This window comes from Malaclemys terrapin, chromosome 25, assembly GCF_027887155.1.
Source record: "Malaclemys terrapin pileata isolate rMalTer1 chromosome 25, rMalTer1.hap1, whole genome shotgun sequence".
In the NCBI taxonomy this organism is placed as follows: Eukaryota; Metazoa; Chordata; order Testudines; family Emydidae; genus Malaclemys; species Malaclemys terrapin.
Window position 1 is genome coordinate 13,949,597 of NC_071529.1, and position 16,570 is coordinate 13,966,166.

At 50.8% G+C, this 16,570-nt stretch overlaps 1 protein-coding gene across 1 annotated transcript; it reads left to right on the top strand.

The window, feature by feature from the left end:
- The first annotated feature begins 1,186 nt into the window (after positions 1 to 1,186).
- Positions 1,187 to 16,500, top strand: MSL1 (MSL complex subunit 1). Its single transcript, XM_054014198.1, has 8 exons — positions 1,187 to 2,179; positions 5,432 to 5,655; positions 7,389 to 7,771; positions 10,603 to 10,667; positions 11,193 to 11,260; positions 12,557 to 12,681; positions 12,827 to 12,899; positions 13,830 to 16,500. The coding sequence occupies exons 1-8, from the start codon at positions 1,499 to 1,501 to the stop codon at positions 13,918 to 13,920; spliced, it is 1,710 nt and encodes a 569-aa protein (XP_053870173.1). The 5' UTR covers positions 1,187 to 1,498; the 3' UTR covers positions 13,921 to 16,500.
- The last annotated feature ends 70 nt before the right edge of the window (positions 16,501 to 16,570 follow it).

Consider the following 16,570-nt stretch of genomic DNA (forward strand, 5'->3'; position numbering starts at 1 on the left):
CTTCTACCCCTTCCCCACTCTGTCATGTACCTCTCCCCCTGTTCTCCCTGCCCCCTCCCATGTACCCCCTGCCCCCTCCCCATGTACCCCTCTCTTCTCATGTAGCCACCCCCCTGTACTCTCTGCCCCCTCCCCTCCCCATGTACCCCTCTCCTCCCATGTACCTCCTGCCTCCTCCCCATATACCCCTCCCCTCTGCTCTCATGTACCCCTGCCCCTCCCCCACATAGCGCTCTCTTCCCCCTCCCATGTACCCCATGCCCCTCCCCATGTGCCCCTCCCCTCTCTGCCCCCTCCCATGTAGCTATCCCCCTGTACTCTCTGCCCCCTCCCCTCCCCCATGTACCCCTCTCCTCCCATGTACCCCCTGCCCCCTCCCCATGTACCCCTCCCATGTATCTCCTGCCCCTCCCCATGTACCCCTCCCCTCTACTCCCATGTACCCCCACATATCCCTCTCTTCCCCCTCCCATGTACCCCCTGCCCCCTCCCCCATGTACTCTCCCCTCTCTGCCCCTCCCCTCTGCCCCCATGTACCCCCTGCCCCTTCCCCTCACTTTCTCCCCCTCCGCTCCTCACGCCCCCACCCCGTTGCCGGCGCATGCGCCGGGCGCAGAGCAGGGGGAGGCTGGTTTAAAGGCACCGAAGAGCAGCGGGGCCCGAGCGGCGGCGGCGGCGGCACCGAGCGCGCGGGGGGCGGCGAAGGCGGGGCCGGGAGCGGGGGGCCCGGCGGAGGAGCGCGACTCGCGGCCGCCCCGCGCGCACCCCCCCACCGCGGCCCCGCGCGCCGCCGAGAGCCGGAGGGAAAATGGAGGCGCTCGGCGGCCGCTGAGACACGGAGCCGCCGGCCCGGCCGAGAGAGGGGCCCGGCCCGGCCCGCCGGCAGGGGGAGCCAGCCCGGGGGGGCCCCGGGAGACCCACTATCCTCCCCTAGCAGGGGACCCGGGACCGGCCCCTCCCAGCGGGGGGCAGCGGGGGGGGCACCCGGGACCGGCCCCTCCCAGCGGGGGGCACCGGGGGGGGGCACCCGGGATCGGCCCCTCCCAGCGGGGGGCAGCGGGGGGGGCACCCGGGATCGGCCCCTCCCAGCGGGGGGCACCGGGGGGGGGCACCCGGGATCGGCCCCTCCCAGCGGGGGGCAGCGGGGGGGGGACACCCGGGATCGGCCCCTCCCAGCGGGGGGCACCGGGGGGGGACACCGGGCTCCACCCGGGCCGGGCCACCCGCCGTATCCGCCCCCGCAGCAGGGGGCGCCCCAGCCCGGCGGAGGCTCCGTGTGTCCGCCCCTCCCCGGGGGAGCCCCTGGCCGGGGCCTGCGCCCTGGGGCGGGGATGAGCCCGCAGGAGGCCGCCCGCTAGCCCGGCTCCCCCGCCGCATGGACAGCGCCGTCCGCCCGGCCCCGCGCTCCTGGTCGCCGCCTGCCCATGGCGCCGGGCGGTAGCGGCCGGGGCCTCGTCCCGCAGCTGGCCCGGGCCGGGAGCGGCGCTGAGGCCGCGCCATGACCATGAGATCCACCGTCTTCAAGGCGGCCGCGGCCACGGCGCTGAACGCGGACAGGCTGGACTACGAGAGGCCGGGGCTGGCGCTGGAGCCGGGCCCGGAGGAGGAGCCGCCCGGGGAGGCCGCCCCGCTCCACCGCCAGCCGCCCCGCAAGCCCAAGGAGCCGCCCCCGCTGGGGGGACACAAGGGCCGCGGCGGGGGCAGCGGCGGCGGCGGGGGCAGCGTGCCGGCGGCGGCCGGGGCGCCCGGGCAGCAGGAGGAGAGCTGGGGCGGCCTGGTGCCCCTGCCCTGCCCCCCGGCCAGCAGCAAGCAGGCCGGCGTGGGGGATGCCAGCAGCAGGCCCAAGTACCAGGCGGTGCTGCCCGGACACACCGCCTCCCAGGTGGCGGCGAAGGACAAGGGCTGCCCGGCCGCGGCCAGCGCGCCGCCCCCGGCCCCGCCGGCCTCGGCCACCGCGGAGCCGGGCCAGCCGCCTCCCGCAGCGGCCGCCTCGGCCTCGGAGAGCAAGTGGAAGGGCGGCGTGCGGAAGAGCCCCATGGGGGCCGGCGGGGGCTCCTCGAACCAGGCGGCCTGCCTCAAGCAGATCCTCCTGCTCCAGCTGGACCTGATCGAGCAGCAGCAGCAGCAACTGCAGGCCAAGGAGAAGGAGATCGAGGAGCTCAAGGCCGAGAGGGACACGGTACGTGAGGGGTTAATGGGAAAGGGGAGCGGGCCAGGAGACAAGGGGTTAATGGGGGGGGGGGGACACGGCACCCGAGGGGTTAATGGGAAAGGGAAGCGGGCCAGGAGACAAGGGGTTAATGGGGGGGGCACGGCACCCGAGGGGTTAATGGGAAAGGGAAGCGGGCCAGGAGACAAGGGGTTAATGGGGGGGGGGGGACACGGCACCCGAGGGGTTAATGGGCAAGAGGCGCACTGTAACGAAGGGGTTAATAGGCAAAGCAGCGGGCAGGAGACAAGGGGTTAATGGGCGGTGGGGCTGTGGGCACACGGCACCTGAGGGGTTAATGGACAAGAGGGGCGTTGTCACCAAAGGGTTAACGGGCAGCGGGCCGGGCCGAGGACACTCAAGGGGATAGTAACTGTCAATGAGTGGGGGGAGGGGCATTGGCAACCAAAGGGTTAATGTGCCTCTGGGACTGTGAGAAGGGGAGAAGGGCCATAGTATGGTAAGGGTTAAAGGGCTGGGGTCCGGTTGCCATAGGACTGAGATTAGAAAAGGACAGGGCAAGGAAAGGGTTAATTTAAAGGAGCCCATCAGGGATTATGATCGGGTTAAGGCTGGAGCGATATAGTTTGTGAAGGGTTAAATTAAAGGGGCCCGGCCTGGAGCTGTTACATATGCTTGGCATGGAGGAGAATGGAGGTAGCAGAAGTAAAACAGGGCTGCAGCGAGCCATCTGGGTGGCAGGGCAGGAGAGCACAGCGGGCCCTTTAATTGCTGCCGTTTTAATTACTACAAATGGATAACACACTCCCCCCTTCCCAGAGCAAATTCTTTCCCTCCTCTTTGCTCCTCTCCAGGGAGCCTCCCACTCTCCACCCCCTTGTGCTATAATGAGACCAGCCTCAGTTCCTCCTCCTCCTTTAAATGTTTCACACGTACTGAGGCAATGTACAGAAACAACCTGGCCAGTGTCCAGACTAGGATACTGCTGACCTGCTTTGCTGATAGGCGCATGGAAGCCTGGCCCACTTGCAGAGCTGTACTAATGCAGGGTTTGCCCCTTAGTCAGATGCACGTCTAGGGGGAAGGTTAATTGTGAAGCAGTGGTGGCCCCCTTCCCCCCCCCACACACACACACTAAGATCTCCTGGAGATATTCATGGGGCACAGGGGAATAGATTTGGAAAGCCCCACTAGATCAGAACCAAATGAATATTTGTTAGCTTTTTCCCTGCAAGCAGGAGTTATTTAAAACTATCCGATTTGGTGCAGATTTCTCAGTGCAAACCCATAAATAGTTCTCCATTCCCTTAAAATGTCACAGAGTCTATTGGCCTCACTATCCTGTCCATAATCTGCATGCCTGCAGCAACCTAAAAATAAATTTCTTCCCCATCCTATAATTGTCCCCCTACAGGAAGGGTGTTCTGGTTTGGTTTTTTTGCAAAAATCTTCAAAGGGCTGCACATCCAGTATGGGGGGGATTATTTTCCTTGCTTTCCAAAGGAATGGCATGAGCCAGCAGGCAGTATTTTACTAGCATATGCTGACTGCAAGGTGGGATAGGATCTGAGATGCAAGGCATTGTCAAAACCTCTCCTGGTGTTGAGCTGAGTAAAGTGAACCAACATGGAGGTAGCAGCTGCTGTACTGCAGTCAAAGGGTGTGATGGGAGTTTTGACACGTGGGATTCTCCTGTGAGGGTTTAAAAAAAATCAAGGAAATAGAACACACAAGCCATGTGTGATAAGCCTGTGAGTCAAACAGAGAGACAAGCACATTTGAGTTAGTTCTCTCTGACCCTCTGGTCTCTTCTGCTGTCTGCAGATGCATAATCCATTCTGGAGGCTACGTCCCCTAACTGCAGTACCTAGGCAAAGCAGGGGTTGAATTAAGGACACCACTGAATTTGTTTTCTCTCTTGTAATGAAGCTGATTTAAAAACTTGAAGGGAGGAAAGTTTACAATTCATTTTCTTGGTGCATTGTGACCATATGATTCAATTCTGTGGGACTGTGTGAAGGTTAAAGGTGGCGTTCTCTCTCACACGTGTACACACGCCCCCAGCCTGATTTGGGACTGCAGGACCTACTGAAAGTCACTGTAGCTTGTGTGTCTCTCACTTAACATGTGCTTTTTAAAAGCACCTGGATGAAGAGGTGGATCTCTGGAATGCATTGCGTACACAATTACAGATCTATCTGAATTATAAATCCCTACTGCATTTTAATCAGAGGCTTTGGTAAGCCTCTTTCTTGTCTTTTTTTAAAATCTATTTTAAATTGATATTCTTCAGACCCAATTACATGGCCTAGTTGAATGTGGAGGTGATGTGCAGTTTTGGGTGCTCTCAAAGTTTGCGCCATATCTGTCAGTTGGAACGATTTGTAGACCTTTGTTCCCTTCTGGGATCGTCCGATGGAGTTGGTTGGGGAACAAGGGGAAGCAATAAGTCAAATTACAAGTGAATATTTTATGGAGTTTTGAATGCAAAAATGTGGTGGTTTTGGAGCTGTGATGTCCGGATTTCTTGTGGATAAACAGAACACGTAACAATTTGTAAAAGTGCCTAAGTCCCATTGAAAATCAATAGAATTGAGGCTCTAGAGTTACTTAGGTGCTTCTGAAAATTTTACTTCTAAACACTTTCTCATTTGTAAAGGTCTCTTATTACAACCCTGTTCCTTTTGCCCTTCTCCCCATGTAGCTGTCCCTGATTTCTCCCCTCTGTAACTTTGGGAGGGGAGTTGAATTATTTAAAATTGTGCTGTGCCTTAGTGAGTCTGAAATATTAAATCAACCTGAGGCTGTAATTTTCACTCTAAAGTGAGAGGTGTGGCCTCAGGATTTCCAACTTTATAATCGGGATCAGAAATGTGTCTTGAGCATTTCTAATTCATCTGATCACTCCACAGCCATCTTCCCAGCTTCTAGAGGTGAAGTTCGTACTGATCATTTTCCTTGAAACCTGTGTTGAGAAAACCATGGGAGTACAGCCTGAGACAAATGACAGTACTGAAATAAAGTCTCTTTGGAACTTCTTCCTCTCTGTGATGTCTTGTTGTCTGTACAATTTGGAGAAAGATTGTAATTATAGCTCAGAGGTGGTGGACAGCCAGGCACAAATACCAGAACAGGTGTGGTGTGAAGAAAATAAGTTAGGGGTGTCTTTATTTGATTAAATCAAACTGGACTTGATGCAATTCTTTTCTGATGAAAGAATGCCGGCTAAAGCATAAGTGTTGGCCTTTGTTCCTCTTTCAGCTCCTAGCTCGGATTGAGCGCATGGAAAGGAGGATGCAGCTGGTGAAGAAGGATAATGAGAGAGAGAAACACAGGATTTTTCAAGGGTATGAAACCGAAGAGAAGGCTGAATCCGAAGCGTCTGAGAAACTACAGATTGAATGCCAGCAGGATCTCTTGGACACGTCCCAGCCCCTGCCTCCGAAACACTTCTCATATGGAAGAAATGGAAAGGGACATAAAAGGTACAGGACCCCTTCACCACCTTATTCTTCATAAGGGCTTGCCATGCATCAGTGGGGCCTGTGAGTGTGTGTAGACCCATCTGCTGTCAGTCACATCACTTGTATAAAAGCTCATTGTAGCGGTCAGCTTTAATGCTATTTCTCCTACCCTTAACTCCTGTCAGCTTTTCATGTAAGGGTTTGACTGGCAGATACCAAGAAGCCTGACAAATAAGACACTGGCCTGTTGGGTGACCTTGGGCAAGTCTTGTCTCTGCTCTGTGCCTCAGTTTCCCCATCTGTAAAATGGGGATAATGATCCCAACCTCCTTTCTAAAGTGCTGTAAGATCTACTGCTGAAAAGCACTAAAGAAGAGCTAGGTGTTAACATACATGTTCAAATACCAAACCGCAAGTACCGTCCATATTAGATGCAGAACAAAGAATATGCCTGGATTTCGTAAGTCAGGGATAACTTAGGACAGCCCACTTGTGGATTTGCTCCTTTGAGTTATCTGAGTAATGTTAGCTTGAAATAAAAGGCATTCTTCCATCCCGAGGAGATGACAAGGAGTGAATTTGCCTCCTTTACCAAATGGGTTTGCCCATTTTTTTGTCCAAGAAGTTTGTAACTTTGCGTGGCAATGTTTTTTTTGGGTCACTTATTGCTCCCAAGTTCACATTTATGTCCCAAAATGCCCTTCCTTTTTTAAGAGGACACTGGCACCTTGAAAATCGGATTTTTCTCTCTCTCAAACTGTTCTTGTTCTCCTCTCCCCCATCTTGTTAATTTGTGCATTTGACAGTTTAACTCTGTTCTTAATGGTCCATTTCACTTGTCTCATGCACTAATATGAGCACATTCTAGTCTAGTATGTCTGCGTTTTTAGACTGTGTTCACAGTATCTGAGTGCCTAAGGTAAGGAGGGGAAACTGAGGCACAGAGGTGACATGACTTGCCCAAGGATGTGCAGCATTCCAGTGGCAGAGCCTGGACTAGACTCCAGGTCTCCCGGCTCCCAGTCCAGGGTCTTAGCCACTAGACCACACTGTCTCTCATCACTCATGCATTGATCGGGGGAAGCTCACAAGTATGCTCTTCTCCAGGCCCTGCGAGAGGGTGTTTGCTATAACAGCAAAGCTGAACCTAATGAGGGAGCAGGCAGGTGTGTATGGGAAGTGGGTGGGGAGGAGGCATTTGTTTGATGTTGCTCTTGAAGGGTCTTTTGGGTGGACCCCTCTAGTTATCAAGGGAATAGGGAAACCCCGCACATTTCTTTTTAAGACATACTTTTTTTGTTTTTTAAGGATGCTGTCTCATAAAATAGATCAGTGACCTTCTCACCAGTTGGGAGTGTCCCTTTAACCCATGTCTGGCAATGTGTGGGTAGCAGGCACTTTGCAGCTCTTTCCCAGTTATCCATGTCTCTGGAATCTGGATTGCTGTATTGCAACACAGTCTGTAAGGGGCTACCATTGGAAGGTTACATCTTGCATAGCACAGTAGCCTCAGGGAGCACAATACACCAGTCTTCTGGAAATAAAACCCCTCAGCCTTCGGTTGCCTCTCTTACAAACTCTGCTGCCTGATCTCTGCAAAGGGACATACATTGAATGTAAATCTATGGTTACGGGACAACTAGCATTCGCTTTATGGCACACACAATAAAAATACAGACCCTGGGAAAATGAGTAGGCTGCTCTTGCGATAGGCTAGCCAAATATGCTGCTAAACTCTCTCCCTTCTTTAACAGGAAGTCGGCATTCGGAAGTGCAGAGAGGAAAACTCCAGTTAAAAAGCTGGTGGCCGAATTTTCAAAAGTCAAGAGTAAAACTCTGAAACACTCTCCAGTGAAAGAGGAGCCGAGTAGCTCTTTATCCGAAACTGTTTGCAAACGTGAACTGAGGAGTCAAGAGACTCCAGAAAAAGCCAGATCGCTAGTGGACACTCCCTTAAAACCATCCACCCCATTGAAAAGTCCCAGTGCCCACCCCAGGGATAAAAGTTTCCCCAGCGAGACAGAAGATCTGCCGTACCTTTCAACTACCGAAATGTACTTGTGTCGTTGGCATCAACCTCCCCCGTCACCGTTGCCGTTACGAGAACCCTCTCCAAAGAAGGAGGAGACTGTAGCAAGTAAGCGATACAAAACTTGCTCGTAGCTGCGTAGTGGTCAGTCTGACACACGTGCTTGCCACCTGAAGTGTTACCCTCCTATTGAACAGATGCTCGGCAAACGTGAAAATAGGTGGAATTGCCCGAAAGCAGTGCTCTGTCATTCCCTGGTTGCTGGAGGGTTTTGCTAGTAACACACTAGCAGCTGTGGAAGGAGATCTAAAGCCACAGTTGGTTTCTGTAAACCCAAGAGTGGCTCTGTCTGTGTTTTGCATAGTGCTTACGTGATCCTGTGAAGGCCAAGTGTATCTCGGGATGTAGATTGTCCCTGGTTTTCTTTTCACTTAAAAAAAACAAACACTCTTCAGCTCTGAGACCTCTAATGTGACAGTTATGTAAAGGGGCCTTCACTCTGGCCTTGTCTACGCTGGGATTTTTTTCTAAAAGCTTCCCCCGTTACTGCCACTTTTCGGCTCCAGCAGGAATGCTGGTGGGCACCAGGCACTGATCGCTGCTGGCATCTTAATCGCCATGTTTCCTAGGCCTTCTCTGAGCAGCGCTGCCCAATGCAATGGCAACAAAAGCCAGCAGCTGTAAGAGCCCTGTCTACACGAGGGCTCACAGTAGGATGTTTATAGGAGGAATGGCCAGTGCAACCCACGCCTCTGACTGCAAGGTGAACTCCCTTCTTCCTTGCCCTCACGAGCACGCACCAGGCCATGCTGTCACAGTCGACACATCGAGTTGCTGCCTCATGGCTGGGCAGGCAGAAGGAATCTCTTGGTGACCCACACGATCCCTGGGACAGAAACCAGTCAGGGTGTCAAAGTGAACTCCCTTGGGCCCCCTGCTCGCTGATCCCCCTTCCTTTAGTTTCCAGCCATCTTCTGCAGCTGCACAGAAGTGTTGTCTGCTGCTCACTAAGATCCCACAATCCCAGCCTGCGTTGCGCTTTGCAGGCAATATATATACAACTCTCCTCAGAGCCGTTGTCTAGAGGAGGTCCGGGAGCAGCGGGGTCTGCTGCCCAGCGAGGTGTGTGGACAGGCAATGCTTGTGAGCAGGCAGCTGCTCTTGTCCCATGACTTGAGGGGGAGGGGTGTTTTCTAATGTATTTTACCTTGACTCTGCCACCCCCCCCAACTGCTCTCTGCCTTCCCATCACTTCAAAATTCAAATCCTGTCTCGGGAACCTGTCTCTTGCCTGTTGGAGGGTAAGGTGGCCTGCGGCCAGACCAGACATTCGCACAAGCTGGATTAGAGAGCAAATCTAAGTCTAGTCTACTGTTGGCATTGGCAGTAGCTGCTGGTCAAGTGTGCCAAACTTGTGTGGCATCTCCCCTCCCTGTCCTGAAACAAGAAATAACCAGACACCAGCTAGTGTGAAGTGACCTTGAGGATCTGATTTCAGTGCACAGAAGTCAGGAAGCACAAGTTGACCATCCATGCTTTGAACTCGCCCTGTGCTGAGGCAGGCCTGGGGGCTGACGTGCACTGACCTACAAGGCAGAGATGATTTGAACAAGGCCAGTTCACGGGGCTGCCTTTTAAGCCTCTTTGTTTACATGGCCACTTCCACGCCCGTTTCTGTGAAATTGGGAAGCAGCTTGCTGTTCGTCGCTGAGAAATTGTCTCTTGGTTGTGCTGTGGTGGTGGTGAATTTCACAGAATTCTGCCACTTGTGAAAATCAGGACAACGGACCAGTGAGGGGATTTGTAAGGAGAAGGGATTAATGTGAGGCCCATGTTCTCCTGCCTCTAAATCTTGTTGAGTGTCTAACAGCCAAAAACTGGGTTAGCTTTGTGGAACTACTTCATGATCCCAGGGTTGAGATCTGTTTGAAAGCTCTCCTGGCAAAGCGGCAAAGATTGGGGGTGTCTTGGGAGAGGGCAAGTTCCTGATTTTGCATCAGGGATAGAATGGGTCACAGCGTAAATACTCGTCAGGCAAACAAGCTGAAAATCCACTTCCCCATTTGCTTTCTTCCCCCGGTTCCCTAGCAACAACTAGCTGCTTTGATGATAAAATAACCCTGATATGTAAAGAGAAGGGAGTCTCCACGCAATGGCCCTTAAAGAGTAAGCAGCAATACTTAGAGAGGCCTCTCAGTTTGCACGTGCACCTGGTTTCGCACTTGGATGTGGAAAACACAAACCCTAATAAATGTGCATGCATGACATGGAAGGCTGGGTTGAGGCCAGCTGAACATCTAGCCCCAATTCTTTCCTTCTGTCTAAACACAGCTCCTCTCTGATCCTTTTAAACAGCGACCGCTTTAAAACGAGCGCTGTTCTGTTGATGGGTTTTCTCCCCACACGGATTTATGGTGCTTGGGGTTAGCATGTAAAAAAGGAACAGATCTGGCACTAAATTATGTTTGAAACTCTCTAGTCTAAGCATGTGTGTTGTACCAAACTGATCCCTTCTTTAGAATACAATTGTTTGGTTTCTCTTAAAGGTGAACTTTGTTCCCAGTTCCTGGATCACTGGGGATCTGACATGTTCTGCTCAGAGCAGGCTACATAAATCAAGCTTGCAAATGATGAGTACATATATTACAGGCTATGATCGAATTAAACATTTCCTCACGGTAAGGAAGCAGAGTTTCCATTTTTAGCAGATTGACTGATGGTGAGTTGCTCTTTTTGCACAGAAGCATCTGTGCAGAACGAAGGGCCGTGTTTTCTAGTGGTTTCAGCAGGGAACTGGGAATCAGGATTCCTGGGTTCTGTTCCCAGCTCTGGGAGAGTAGTGTGGTGACTGGATGAAATACTGTGCCCTGTGTTATATATTAGGTCCCTTCTGGCCTGTGAAAACACTGACCCATGTTAACTCTTGTTTCCTTCCACAGTTCCTTCATGGAGGGACCATGCTGTGGAGCCCCTGAGAGACTCAAATCCTTCAGATCTCTTGGAGGTACATAGTCAATTCATGGTTTTGGTGAAGGAGACCAAAGAGAATAAATTGCTGTGAGCCTGCGTGTGTACAACTTGTAGATGTAACAAAAATACCCATTTTACCATTGATCCATGGTCTGTTTTAAAGCTCAAACTTCCAGCTTGTGTCTGTGAGGCCATTAGTACAGTTTGATCAATAGGGAGATACTAGTTTTCCTGGCTGGGCCAGGAATCTCCTACCTTTGCATGAGCAGTCCTCCTTGCCGAGCTGATATTAAATCATGGTAAAACCTTGGAAACTCTTGACTATTATTAAACTGTTTGAGTAAATAATTGCTGTAGTTTTACAACTGGGTGTGGCCGCTGAGAGGTGACTCACCGCAGAATTTGGATTTGTACCGTCCTGTGGCTGTTTGTGTTGCAATTACAGTCACTCTGCAGCTCTTCCCTTCGTTGCAGGGAAAGTGGATTGCAGCAGGTGAATGAACAAGCACATGCCTGTTGTGGGGGAGGAGAGGGCTAACATCTGCTCTTATCTTCCCAGAATCTAGACGACAGTGTATTTGCCAAAAGGCACGCGAAGCTGGAGCTGGATGAGAAGAGAAGGAAAAGGTAAGGGCAAAAATTCTCCCCCCCTGAATATTGCAGTAGTGGCTTTTGTGGCCTCTGGCGCTCCAGGGCTTCTCTAAAATGAGTTGGAGTCAGACGTGCTCCGACAAGTGAAGAGGAAGGATGCCGGGCATTAGAAGTTTGTGGAGCAGGAGCTTTTTGTTCTACTTCTTAGTGTGTTTCTCTTCTATTAAACTCCACCTCCTCTGTTCAGTCACTGTAGGGCTCAGGGAAGAGCCCAAGAGTGACCTGGGGGCTGGCAGACACGATGAGAGACGTGTGGAATTTGGTCTAGTTAGCTTATCAAAGAGGTGGTTGAGAGATGAGACTCGAATGTGGTCTTCAGGCAACTTCCACACCCTCTCTCATCTCCTAGCAGGCAGAGGCAAAGCTAGATCCAGTGGTTGGAATTTGAAGTTAAAAACAAAATTCAAACTGGGAATGAGTTGCAGGTTTTTCAGAGGGGGTAACTGAACCATCAGAGCAGCTTTCCAGGGATGTTGTTACATTTTCGAACACTTGGAGTCTCCATCACGACGGGGTGTCTTTCTCAAAGATGCTCTTGTGGAACCACAAGTTATTGAGCTTAATGCAGGAACTGCTGGGTGAAATATTCTGGCCTGTTTGGCTAGATGATCAGAATGGTCCCTCCTGGCCTTTCCATCTGTGAACTCTGTGTTTGTAAGGACAATCATAAGCAATGTGGGATCATAGATATTAGAGGTGGACTAGACCCAAGAGGTCATCTAGTGCATCCCCCCAGCCAGTATATTGGGGGAGGGGGGGCGAAGGGATAGCTCAGTGGTTTGAGCATTGGCCTGCTAAACCCAGGGTTGTGAGCTCAATCCTTGAGGGGGCCACTTAGGGAACTGGGGTAAAAATCTGTCTGGGGATTGGCCCTGCTTTGAGCAGGGGGTTGGACTAGATGACCTCCTGAGGTCCCTTCCAACCCTGATATTCTAGGATTCTTCCCTGCATTGTACTCAGAAGCCAGCTTGGCCATCTCCTGTTCATGCACCAGCATCTGTCAGCAGGAAACTTGCATGGATCTGAGAACAGGAAAAACTTCCAGGAGGAGAAGCCCTTGCATGCCACTCGGTGTGCGTGTGTTCTCCGTTATCTCAGCCTTAGAATAATGATGGTGGCTGCAGATGGAGCAGATACCTAGTCACAAGGCCTAATCAGTGGACATTAGGGAAGTGCTCTACGGCCATCCATCCAAGGAGCTCAAAGAAGTACCAAGTATTGTTTACTGAATAAGGATTTTTAACTGTCTGGGGCTTGTTTTACGTTTTCCAGGTGGGATATTCAGAGGATCAGGGAACAAAGAATTCTACAGCGACTGCAGCTCAGAATGTATAAAAAGAAAGGAATCCAGGAATCTGAGCCTGAAGTTACCTCATTTTTCCCTGAGCCAGATGATGGTGAGTTCCTTATCAGACAGGTTTGGGGGAAGGGGGTGGGGAGCACTTGCTCTAAATCAGCCGGTCTGTAGCTTTAACCTAGCCATGCGTACCAATAAGCTGTGCGGCTGAGTAACGTTCTTCCGTTGTGTTTTTCTCCTGATAGTTGAAAGCTTGCTGATTACCCCCTACTTGCCTGTTGTAGCATTTGGCCGACCGTTACCAAAACTAACTCCACAGTAAGTATTTCTCACTTGTAAGTTTCAGACAGGGCTCTTCTAAAGTGAATCCAGCAAGGAAGCTGGACCATGCTTTTGGAAGTGGCATTTAGTAGAACCCACACAGCCACCGGGCTAGTCTCTAAACAGCCCTGAAAGGGTCATGCAGGAGGGGCAGTAGCTCAGTTACACTGATTGGATGTGTACTCAGCTTAGGTGGAGTGGGAAGCAAAGTGACAGCCCAGTGGTAAAGGTCTGTAGGCAACGTGCTGTCAGTCCTTGACTACTGTGCTGTGTGAGGCCAGATCAGCACAGAACTCGCCCCAGTGGCTGGCCTAGTGCAGCATTAAATGTGGAAGATGCTGTCAATTCCCAGCTACCCGGACAGAGGATAGCCGTGCGTGCTGGAGGAGAGGGGCCCGAAGGAAGTCTTGTAGAAACAGTTGCTCAGATTCCCAGGCCTTACAAGATTGCTCCCACCCTACTCTGAGGCTTTAGAATCAACAGTGCAGAATCCAACACCGTATGGGAGCAGGACGCCCATCGCAGGCCTGCAATACTTCCATAGGGAATAACAATAGGCGGGCAGGCGCTTTGGTCGTCATGCTGAAGGCTGGTCCTGTACGGATTTGCACCCTCATCTGATGGGGAAGGCAGTGGCCCTGAAGGGTAGAGCACTGGGCGAGGACTCGGAAGACCAAGGGTCTAGACCAATGGCTGGGTGACCTTGGGCAAATCACTACACTTCTCTAGGCTTCCCTTTGTAAAGTGCTTGGAAATCGACTGATGCAAAGATTACAATAAATAAACTCTAATTATGATTAATTATCCAATATTGTTTGGGGGGTGCGGGCAGTAATTCAGCTACAGCGTCTCATTCAAAATAAACCTCCCTCTGTTCTGAACTGGGTGTTTTCATCGTGGATCAAGGCCTTTTTCCCTGTTTGACAGGAACTTTGAGCTGCCGTGGCTGGACGAACGAAGCCGCTGTCGGCTGGAGATGCAGAAGAAGCAGACGCCTCACCGAACATGCAGAAAGTAGCTGCGCGGGTAGCGTTGCGATGGGCGTAGCGCGCCATTGGCAACGGGCGGCGAGGAACTGTTTGTTATTCGGTCCCATGAATCTTTATCCTCGTGGATATTCTTATTCACTGATGTTTTTCTCCATGCCTCTGTATTTTTCCTGTTTTTCACAAAAACTCTTTACCTGGCTGATTAACTGTGGTTTATTTATTTCTCCCCCCGCTCCCGCTTTCCTTATCAGCAAGTTCTCAAGCTTTATGCTGGAACAGCAGGGCTGGAAGCTAAGAGACACCTTTTGCTCTCTGCCTGAGCTTCATCAGCTGCTGTGGCCACTACACTTCATAAGAGGCCTTGTGGAGGTTGGGAAGCCTAAAAACAGGCCTGCCTTGCGACCTGTCCCATCTGCGAGTCCCCATGGGTGATGCCTGTGTGTTGGCTCAGTGTGTGGTGCCCGTCACCTTTCGGAAGCTGATGTTTATTTTCTTAGAAAGACGTTCAGCAGCGAGAACTCGCAGATGGGACCAGCAGGCAGAGTTAGGCCAAGCTTGTCACACTGTCACTTTGAAACTCTGTGATGAAAAGAACCCATCTAAGAGGATAGTAGATTTGGCTGCGACTTCCTCTTGCCTGACAGGTCAGGCTTCCAATACAGTGCCTGTGTTGTGCTAGATAGGATTGTTTTTTTGTTTTTTTTTTAATAAACGGGTGAAACTAACTTCATGAATACCCTGAGAGGCTGGCAGACGGTTCTGACCATGACGTGTCTCACCGAGTGCGGCTGGATTGAGCACTGCATCCCATTGTCGCCGCAAGACGCACCCGGTTAGTTACCTGTGTCAGAAATCGGATAGCTGCGCATATTCTGTAGCGAGACTGCCCTCGAATACCAGTGCGAAAATGCTTCTGCAGATGAGACTGTTTGCCAGCAGCTAAGCCATGTTCTAGATAGATGGGGGTGAAGGGTTTTTTAAACATTTTTGTTTGTGAAAACAGAATTCGAGACGCACAATTGTGGTTCATTTTTATTTAAATGTTTAAGGACAGCACTGGCTGGCAACTCATGTATCTTGTAAAACGCTTGGATTGGCTAGAGAAAATTAGAATGGTACCTATGCTTTAGCTCTAGTAATTTGCTTCCTTTACGAAACTAGCCTTCGTTGCTGTACTACACTAATGGGTGATGCCAAATGCTCTGCTATAGGTGTAACTAGTACTGAAGTCTTGAGCTGAGTTGTGTGTTTTTGTTTAATTTGGACGACACATTCTCAATCGCCTTTCGGGCTTCACCATGGACTGGAGTCAAAGCAGGAATGTTTGGTCTCTAAAGAGAGGCCTGTTACTCTTGTTCACAATGCTTGCCTGTCTGATTGCTCCACAGTTATTGTCCTACCACTGACAGGTGTGCGGTTGGAGGGAGGAGCTAACTTCATTTCCGAAGATGTTAGTGGGCCAGGGAAGAAATGATCCCCTCTGATTGTTCCTTTTGAGTTTGTGGTCTTGTCTAAGGCCAGCAATCTTCTCTCCTTGCTTTGGTTCAAACAGCTATTAATAGTAATGCACAAATACAAAACGTGGTGGTTTTTTTTTTTCTTTTTCCCGAGAGCTGGGGTGTATTCTTATGCAATTTGGAAGAGAGGCTGATTCTCGCGACACAGCAGTGGGTTATGCTAGGGTTCCTACAATAATGGTGTTTGGAAGAGGGTCCGAAACCCACATAAAAGGGGGAATCTCTAGAAGCATGGGCCCTGGTACCACATAAACTGCATAATTAGGGCTATGCACTGCATTTTTTTTTTTTTAAATAAGGCTGTTCTTGGGTGTCCTGCTTTCGCATGATAGCGTGTGTCCTTAATGGATTTCTGTGCAATTAGGAGCCAAAATGTTAAATGGGCAAATATTAGCTTGAGCCTTGTTTCTTTCCTTGATGTTGTCTCTTTCAGGTCTGCATCGAGCGGGTTTAGCATTCTGGTTATACCCTGCGTTAGTGGCTTTTCAGGGGTCAGAACACTTTTTGAGTCCCAGTGACAGCCAGCTCTGAGAGGTATCTGCTGGTAGCTGCCTGACCTCAGACTAAAGTCCCACTGGCCCTAGCTCCCAGTGCAAAGCCGGTTTTTAAACTCTTTTTCATGCTGCCATCCAGAAAGGCAGACAGGTTTTATAAATGATCCTCTTTAATATACATCTATCCAGCAGTCATCAGCTACAGATGGGGGTGGGCGGGTGGGTGGGCCGGCCGGGAGTAGGGAAGTACAAAGTTAAATTTTCAGTGAGTGTTAGTGTGGAAAAATAGTCTTATTTCTCCCAATATGGGGTACAACACTGTGAAATTCAATCTGCAATGGAAGACCCTGCAATTCCCTAATAGAACCGTTCAAACCTTGCTTTCTTTAACCAAGTTTAAGCTAGTGTAAAAATAAAATCTTAAAAAAAAAATTTAAAGCTTGTCTGTATTCTTCAGCCTTGTTTTATGGCCATTTGACACATAGTTGTCTGTAATGCATACTTTTGATACCATTTCTAATGTGTAAAATCGGTCGTCTTGTAAATATCTTATAAAAAAAAAAGTTCCGTTGTAAATAAAATCTATTGTGGCTGTTAATTTTTTGAATTTCTGCTTCAGTTTGTTAGAATTAACAGTGTTAATGGGGAGTATTAAACAATTCTGCCTG

Coding starts and splice junctions, on each gene's coding strand:
- MSL1 (XM_054014198.1), top strand. CDS start 1,499: ATGACCATGAGATCCACCGTCTTCAAGGCGGCCGCGGCCACGGCGCTG. Junction 12,682..12,826: donor TTTCCCTGAGCCAGATGATG/GTGAGTTCCTTA, acceptor TTCTCCTGATAG/TTGAAAGCTTGCTGATTACC. Junction 12,900..13,829: donor TTACCAAAACTAACTCCACA/GTAAGTATTTCT, acceptor CCTGTTTGACAG/GAACTTTGAGCTGCCGTGGC.